The sequence below is a fragment of the Gossypium raimondii genome, chromosome 10, assembly GCF_025698545.1.
Source record: "Gossypium raimondii isolate GPD5lz chromosome 10, ASM2569854v1, whole genome shotgun sequence".
NCBI lineage: Eukaryota > Viridiplantae > Streptophyta > Magnoliopsida > Malvales > Malvaceae > Gossypium > Gossypium raimondii.
Genome location: NC_068574.1, coordinates 41,070,524 through 41,080,389, shown reverse-complemented (window position 1 = coordinate 41,080,389; position 9,866 = coordinate 41,070,524). Strand labels below are relative to the sequence as shown.

The 9,866-nt window shown below is 33.6% G+C and overlaps 1 protein-coding gene across 1 annotated transcript; it reads right to left on the bottom strand.

The window, feature by feature from the left end:
- Window positions 1-1,716: 1,716 nt before the first annotated feature.
- On the bottom strand, window positions 1,717-2,052 carry LOC105775489 (agamous-like MADS-box protein AGL80). Its single transcript, XM_052622470.1, has one exon. The coding sequence runs from the start codon at window positions 2,050-2,052 to the stop codon at window positions 1,717-1,719; it is 336 nt and encodes a 111-aa protein (XP_052478430.1).
- Window positions 2,053-9,866: the final 7,814 nt, after the last annotated feature.

Here is a 9,866-nt window from a genome sequence, read left to right as displayed (position 1 = left end):
TATTTATTTTTAATCTAAGGGTTAAAACAACTTGATTCTCATAGTTCTCATTTTAAGTGTCCTTTTAATTTATAGTAGCGTGTTATTCCATTGAAACTTTATTTCTTCTTTTTATGACTTTTCCTTTTTGGATCTTATTCACCACTTACCATTATGTATATAAATTTATATTATTTATTTATTAATTTTTGGGTTACATAATTGAGTAAATAGTTCTTTACTTTTGTAACCAAATTAACTTAGGAGTTGCCTGAATTAATACTTAATGTTAAGCTTTTCTCTCAACAATATAAAACGAAATGTAGCCTTTTAGTTTTGCCATATTGAATCTTATTTTTAAAAATTAATATGGACATCTTGTTTGCTAAGGTGCAGTGTATATATACAAGTTGAATTTGTTTTGGACGTAATTATATTCTTTATAAGCAAGGAATGGAAGGAAAACACATGTTTTATTAAATCATAATAATTAACTAAAAGCTTACAACAACAATAAAAACAACGACGACTACAACAATCCATCTGGAAAAGAAAAACATAAAAACAAAATAATGACTTTGCCACGAAATGAAACAAAAACAAAAAAACAAAACAAAACAAAACTAACAATTTTGGTCATATTCAACTACCCAAACACCTTTGAATATGACGTCTTATTGAAGATAACCAACATAAGTCAAAGTCCATCAGCAAAGAAACGAGATTTCATGGTGAAAGTTGGCGGGTCAATTTTAGTCATCAATTGGTCCCTTCCATTTCACTATTGCTTGTGTTGCCACTACTACTGCTTTCACCATTAAAAAACTTGAAATGGTTCCTTCCAAACTCACTTGCAGGGTAATGTCCTAACCCCACATCTTGACCACCGAAAGTCCCTAAATTGTTGTCGTCAGTTAGATCAATAACAATGTTAGGGTTTTTTAAAATATCGAATGAGGACGAACTTGAACTACCGCCAAATGGTGGTCTTTGTAGCCCCAAGTGATCAACAACAACATTTGAGGAGCTACCCTCCCCAAACGGAGGCCCTGGTAGCCCCAAATGATCAACAACAATATTTGAGGAGCGACCTTCACCAAATGGAAGCCTTGGTAATCCTAAGTGATCAGAAGCAACATTTAAGGAGCTACCCTCACCAAATGAAGGCATTGGTAGCCCTAAGTGATCAACAACGCTACCCTCACCAGCTAGAGGGCTTGGTAGCCCCAATCCATAAGCAGCAACATTTGAGGAGTTGCCCTTACCAAATGGAGGCCTTGGCAACCCCAAGCCATTAGCAACAACATTTGAGGAGCTACCCACACCAAATGGAGGCCTTGGCATTCCTTGTTCTGCAACAACACTTGAGCTAGCACCATATGAAGGTTCTAGCACCCATAGGTGAGGTGCAAGACTTGAGTCACCAGCACTACTATATGGGAGTCCTGGAATCCCTTCCACTTGAAATCTTGATATCTTGCTACTAGCTCCACTTCTAATCATAGCATTAGCATTGCCGATTTGATCTCCAATTTTAGGGCCTTGGGCTGGTGGTGGTAGAGGGTCAACTCCTTGAATGGAAGCTGCTGAAGAAAAAGGAACTGGTTGATAGTATTCAGTATGTTTCCTTGTAGCAATCCTCATCGTTTCCATATACCAAATCAAGCAATCAAGTTCATTAACATTAAATTCATCGACCATCTTGCCTTGTTCTATTTGGAGCATGAGTTGCCTCACCTAAACTTTCATATTTTTCCTGTTCATCTTCTTAAGTTGATCTTGCAACATGAAAACCTTCTCTTTGATATAGGTCTCCAAGTTCATCATTTTCTTAATGCGTTCAATCTCAGGAACTTGATAGAACTTTTTGATAAGTCGCCGCGCCTCCTCTTGAGATGGCCATACCACAGGCTCTTGTTCGTCAGGACTATATATCACAAGACAAGCTTCTATACCACACAGGGTTGTCAGCTCCATCACTTTTTTCACCAAGCCTAACCTCCTTTTCTTGAGGCTAACTCGTCGGCTAGTGTTGTTGGCTATCCAAGCAAGTTTAACCTTTTTTCTTGTCATTGTTATTGCTTTGCAAACTGCTTTCAACACTAGGCGAAGGAGACAACTGGTTTGCTTTAGAAGATTGGCCAATGACGCCTTTAAATAGTGAGTGAGATGAGACAAACTTTCGAAGGCCTAAATTTTCATGTGGGGCTCCAAGGGTAATTTGGAGATTCAAAGAGTAGTAATTCATAACCTTACATGTAAAAAAAATCCATTTTTCAATACTATAAAGAAAAATAATTTTGGTAAGATAATCTAATTTGATGCTTATTATGGCAACAAAATTCACCGTTATTTAATGCTTGGATTTTTTCTAATTATTACCTTAAACAAACCATTTTCATTTGCGGTGGGTAGTGTAGAAGATAACTAAGAACCAAGTTTATTTGCCTAATCTCAAAAATAAATTTAGAAAAGTAAATTCATAAATCAATCAATTTTTTAAATACATTATATAGATTGATAAAATTTTTAAAGTCAAAATTATATTATCATATGTAAAAGAGATAATCTTTTGTCAATTGAACATAATTTTGTCTTGATTCTAAAAATTTCTCGATTTTAACCTCAACATTTATACATTTACAAAAATATTGGTAAGTTAAATTTGTTAAATTATGACCAAATTGATAGAATATGTAAATTATGAGGGCTAAATTTGTTATTATACCAATAAAATATATTAAAAATGACGAAAAACATTAACGTCATAATTAACTGTCCTTAGTTGCTCACTTTCGAAATTTACAAGGACTAAATTGCTCTAATTATTTTTACAAAGACCAATTGGATCAATATTGAAATTGATAAGGACTAGAGAGGTCTTTTACCATAAATAAACATATTAATTTTGATTCAAACTAATGTACTCCTATAATCTAATTTGACCAAGATAAATGCAGTACCGATAAGTCATCATGTCACATCCCAAAAATTGGGGGTTAGTATAATCGGGTTTGTGAACCGAGAGAGAGTGATCATGCCCTAATTTTTTAGATTATCTGTGCATTTTTAGGAAATAAATGAGTTACTATTCTATTGGTTAAGTGATAGTAGAACTATCATTGAAGCCCAAGTTCAAATCCCTTCTCTCGCACCTTTTTTTTTATTTTACAAATTTTGCATCAAACCCTAGTAAGTGACACACATTGTTTTTAAAATAAATATTTTAATATTATGTCATGAATGAGGAAATAACCTAGTGATTAAAGGAAATATAAGAAAGTATGAAAATTAGATTAAAGTCTCAAGTTTGATTCCATTCCCTTGCAAAATAGCTTAATTTTTGCTAAAATTTTTCCGTCTCCTTATTTTGTGCCGCCCAAGCCTTGAACCCTAGGTATAAATATAAATTTTTACTGTATTTTCAGCCTTTAAGTCAAATTTTCCCTACCCTATTCGTTCACTCTCTTCCTCTCCTCTTTTCAATTTTCTTTCTTTCTTTCTTCCCTTGTATGCTGCTGCCCAAGCTAACAACATTCAATATCAATTTCTCTTCTTTTTGTAACAGGTTCTTGCACATTATTTTCCCTCATTTTTTCTTTCATTTTTTCTTATCTTTCCAACCAAACATCTGAAATCTTTGACCTCCAAAAATGATCCCCACTGCTGCCTAAGAAGTGTCATTGCCGCCCCTCTCTTCTAGGTTATGTAAGTGTATTTTTTCTTTAATTTTCTTGATGAATCTTTCAAGGTAATACCCAAATTTCAAGGTGTTGAATTGGGAGAAATTTTAATAGTTTTATGGGTATTTTTCTAGCCTTTAAAAGTGTTTTCAACTGGCTTTTTAAAACAGCCCTGATTTACCATCGTTATGGTGGTGCGCCGGGACTAGAAGCATCAAAAGGGGGCTTCCATTTTCTTCCAGTTTTCCCATCTCTTTCCAAAAATACTTGGTCCCAGGAATCCTTCCTAATCAGCCTTTAATCATATTTTTCTTAGGGAAATTCAATCTTGATCATTCAACGATTCAGATTTGACAATTCGGGAAGCGCAAGTGTGGTAATTTGTCTCATCTACTGCATAGTTTGGACTTAATTTTTGGAAAAATTGATAATTGATTGGATTAAATAATTTTATGATTATATATCTACTTATTTTTCAGTATTTAATGGTTTTAGGTGCCGATTCAAACTCCCAAAATTGTTAGTGAAGCTGCTAGATTTTCATGTGTATGTTTCACATCGAACCAGTGTAAGAGACCTAGTTAATATGGACCCCGAAAAAATTATTATAAATATGTTGTTTGATTTGAAACCATAAAAGGGTGTTTTAGGGCTGATTAGAAGTTGTATTAATTTGAAAAAATATACTTTTTTTTAATTTAGGCTCAATATAAGGTCTTAAGGAGAAATTGCGGGTTTCGTTAGTGTGTTGTAGTAGTGCGAAAAAAGGGTGTGGGTCCTAACTTGTTAACTTGAATGTTTTGATAATATTATATATGATCTAAATTTGGATTAATCCTACTGGTCGGGCTTAGTTAATGACTAAGTGAATGTGTTAAAGTGGTTAAATCAGGTACGATATTGGCCTTGACAAAATGGCATGTTTGTAAAATTGTTTGGTTGACTAAATATTTAATTGTTTGATTTTGATATGAAAGGTATGTTGATATGGTGTGTGATTGATTTTATGTGTAGCATGTTTTATTTTGGAAATTGATACTAAATGACCAAAATCTTTATAAAATGCCATAAAAAGTATTGAATGGAAAAACTGCTATACATGCACTGGAAATATTTTCCTAAAGTGTTAAGGATTGATGATATGATTAAATGTCACCGTATTGATGGTGAAACTGAATAATTGATATGTGAATGTTGTAATGATTGTATGTAATCTATGGTATTGAAAGAATACATTTGAAACATGCATTTGACTAAAATAATGTATGACATATCGCATGTGCATGGGTGGGATATTGTGGCTGACGGAGGAGTTCCGTGGAGTTCTAGCAGCATATTAAGTCCGCATTTATATGTATTCAATGCACTGCACCGAGAGTACTGTGGAGATTGGTGATTATATCGCATGTTTCTTGGTAGTCTAAACTGCAATTACTGAATTTGTGGCTTGCCTACGAAATTGGCAGCTTGTCTGCATATTGATTGGCAGTATAATTGCATTGTTCATAATAGTGGTTTAACCATATCGAGCTCTGCTTGCATTGTTCGGAGTTTGACAAACGGGTTCTGGGGAACTCATGGTGTGTAGCAGATGAATGGGTAGGAACCTTTTTGCATTGCATCATGCTCACACATACTCGAATGACATTAATTTATACTATGTATTGTATTGTATTAAATTTTAATGGTATTGAATTAATGATTGGTTTTGTGTAAATGATTGTGTGATTGTACTGTTATAGACTTACACTAAGCTAGACCCCATATTTTCAAACTTCTCAAGTAATGCTCGAGGGTAGGATCAGACCCGACATACAGAGTATCACCTCGACCATTAGACTATTTTTAAACAAGTATTTTTAGTAAGTTCTTTATTGGTTTTTGGATTGTAATTTTTAATGTCTTGGGGTCTGTCGCTTGATTATTTTTAATTTGGGGATTTTGTGCATGCATGGATAATTAAAGCTTAATAACTTGTAAATGCATGATATCTGGCTTAAGTAAAACTGCCATTGATCATCAATTTTTCGTTGCGTTACAAATTAACCTCCAAAATGACATGAATAACGATTTTCCATTGCATTTTAAAGATTCAGCTATTTTAAAAACAAAATGTTAAATCAATTAGTCTTCTAAAATAAGACGACAATAATAAAATGGACTCTAAGTAAATATGGTCTAATTAAATGAATGCTTTAATGTTATTTAATTTCAAGAGTGATGACTTTTCCTAAAGTTAGACAAGTTAGAGTTTCTCATAAGATAACCCTAATGTTTTATCTAAGTTGGATCACCAATAACTGTTTTCTTCAAAATTAGTTGTGTTAAAGATTTTCAAAAGTCAAATGGTCTGCTTAGCCATTTCGGTGGCTAATGTAGCCTTCTCAATCTTGCCATAACGTCTAAGCTGGGTTAGGGAGGTTACACATCATATAAATTTTACAATGAAGAAAACTTAAAGTGTCTAAGTAGAAAATGCAACCATTTCTAATTTTTATTTTGATATATAATGATCAGAAATGGACATATTATCGTATCCAAGTTTCCATATAACTCCTAAAATATATGTGGCGTCCCAAACCCCGGCTGGACGGTCCGACCCAAATTTCAAATGTCACATTAGTCACTGAAGTGACTATCCATTAAAACACCACAACACACCAACCAACCGTACACACCACACATTTGTAACATAAATTAAATTAAAAATGATCAAATAACATATCTTCTAGTCATATAATCAAATACAAGCATAATAGTTTAGGTTTAAGTCACCTGTGAACCCACTTACTGAAAAAAATCAAAAACTTACCACAACCTGGCAAGCACAAGTAGCGACCTACCTAAGAACCCAGCTCTCGACTAACCCCGCGAACCCCCTGGTTTGCAACCTAACTAGCGACCCAACTCACATCCTTCTCTACGACCCCTAAAGTCTGGTGAACATCCTAATGTTTGGCCAACCTTCCTTGGTGAACTCACAACCTAGTGTACCTAGCGTCACTTGTGAACATACCCTAACTTGGCGATCCCTACTGGCGAGCTCCTAAGTGACGAACCCTCAAGGTTTGTGGTGAACACCCTTACCATTTGGCTAGCTACCTACCCTGGCAAACTCTCTCTAATTAGTTGAACACTAGTCTTGGTGAACACTATGTGTTGGCAAACCCCCATTGGTACTGGCGAGACCTTATACTTATGACCCCCTAACTCGCACTACACTTCGTTAGATTGCAAGTTTTATTTAATTATGTTCCACATTCATCTCATGCATCCTAAGATGTTTTTTTGATTTAAACATACAAGTGTTACAAGGGCATACCTTAACTCTCGACGATCCCCTTAACCTACATAAGCTCGTTAGTTGATCGTATTAATAACAATCAACATGTACAATATCCAAGCAATTATAAAGTCCAAAATCCAAAATTAAACAGTACCTGTAAAAATTTATTTAAAAGTCTAAGTCTAATTTCTAATCTTGTAGACAGTCCATCATTTCCTTCAACTTTAGGTTTGAAAACATGTCACATTCTTCGAAGCATTTTCCTTGAGATGGATCATCGGGTTGCCACACTTCACCACAAGTCCTGCTAGCTACTTATCTGCAAGGCATATATGTGGAGTGTGAGCTTATTGAAGCTCAATGAGTGCTCAAGCATACAGCATAAATAAACAAATCATTCATGTTAACAAGTAGACATCCTAAAACAATTTGCATAACGTATGATAGTTATACATATTATGGTGATATATTGGCAATTTGTGAATGTGAAACATAATCATATTATATACATATTAGATAAGCGGATCTCTAAAACATTCCAAATGACTCATAGAGTTGTACGCTGTCTCCAATAAGTGTAGCACGAATGCTCACACTCTCCAAAACACTCCACGCTATCTACAGTGAATAAAGGTATGCTTGACATTCCCTTATCTCTCCAACACTATCTCCGGGCCACAATGCCTTAACACATAGTAAAAAGGGTGAGTACTTACAATTCTTTGGCATGCCGATGATATCCAATGTTTTCAAGTGTTCACAATGCCAACATATCATTTTTATCACATTTACAATTCAGAAACACAGTAGGGCTCACAATACTGCAAAGCTCGCACATGTCAGTTCACATAACAACACAGTTCACATTCAGTAGAGCTCGCAATACGCATATAGGTTCACAATAACATCATGTTCACATTAAGATATAATGTTCATATATATTTAAGGCTCGCATAAAATTAAGGCTTGCACATGCATATGGGCTCGCATAAAAGATAGGGCTCGCACACACATCTAAATATGATTCGCACACATGGTAGTAGGGTTCACAAGTCACAAGTCAGACTCGTATAAGAATATATCAAGGCTTGCATGTTACATACCAAGGTTCGCACATTTAATTAAGGGGTTCGCATGCCTACCTAGCTTCCCTTAGCACGTAAACTTGTGTTTAACAGTGATATGCCAAAACACTCACCTGTGTCTCATTATTGATTTTCGAACCTATACCACCTTCACCACTATCAGAGGTTTCGCATAAACAGACAAAGTAACCACCTAACAACTTAGCAGCTCGTCACTCTCCTAAATCTGGTAAGTTACCTTCACGCGACTTAAATCTCTCAGTTACTCCATTAAACTCAAGTAAAACGTCGATTTTCACTTCCTAACATCAGATCTAATGCCTAATTACAGATCTATGCCTTTAATTTTACTCAATTTCATAAATCAACCTTTTCAAAAAAACTCACGTTTGTTTCAATCTTAAAGTAGAAAATCATTCGATTCATACACTACCTTTAAAGATTTGTTAAATCAAGTTTATAAACCTCTAAATCATGTTAAAATAAGTTTAAAATCATTTTAAAATCATTTTTATGCAAAATCAAGCTTTAAATCATACATCTTATGTTTTCTTGCTTAGATCTATAAAAAATAAAATTGACATCACATAATAAATGTTTAATCCATAAGAAATCGGAATGTTTACCTCTAATCCACGAAATTGAATTAATTTGAACAAAAACGATTTAAGTGTTGATGGAAAATTGAAGAAGAAATAGTGAATTTCTTTTAAATTTGACAACGAAAAAGGTGTTCGGATGCTAGGAAAATCAAAAAGATGAAGGAAATTTGAGGGAAAACTCTTGGTTTTCAAGTCCAACTTTTGAAATGGTTGAAAATGTGGAGGGACGAGAATGTGGGTGGTCTTATATAGCCAACCAAATTTTAAAATTTAGGCAATTTACACCCAAGCCCCCTCATATTTCCTCTCTTATTCTAATAGCTCCTATTTGAATTAAATCTCTTAATTTACACATTAGATCTTTAATTTCACCATTTTTCCAATTTAATCCTCACTAATATATTTTTATTAACCCGATTATTAATACCTAGTTAATTATTTTATTAATTTCTAATTTCTATGACACTAAATCTGATATCTCACTCAAGCCCACGATTTAATTACCTAACTCTACTAACCTAGGTTTCAGGGTGTGACAATATATTAGAAAAACATCTTGAACTATGTAAATCAATCAGCCTTCTAAAATGTGTATTATTCATGAAGAATTTATTGTAGGTGTCGAAAATTTACCATTCTTGGAAGAGAACGAACATTCTAATTTAAATTTAAATGTAATTATAATTTTTTTTCTAGATGGTAGACTTTATTTATGTATAAACATATAGAACTTATAATAAAATTGAAAAGCATATAGATAAAACTATAAAAATTTAAGTGTCTATCATATATAGAATTGTATTTAATTCATTCTTGAAGGAGAAATACTAATCGCTAATAGAATTTGCATATAATAGCAGTTGTCAACAATTTTACGGATAGTATTGTATAAGGCATTATAGAGACATTGAAGTGGGAAACTTATGTATTAACCCAAATTGTGAGATAGAAGATTAATAGATTAAAAAAATGATTAATAGATTAAAAAAATGACACCGGATTCATAACTCGACATGAAGAGAAATGAAAATCAAGTATGAGATAAGGTGCAAAATATCATTACAAGGGTTTTCATGAAAAGGATGAGACACCGAGATCAATAGTTCATTAATTTATAGTAAGATATCTAGAACATAAAATTATGCACGAGACAAAGAATAAAGTCTGATTTAGTGTTAATAAGTTACATGTAACATTTGATAGGTACAAAATCATTTACAAATCAACGAAG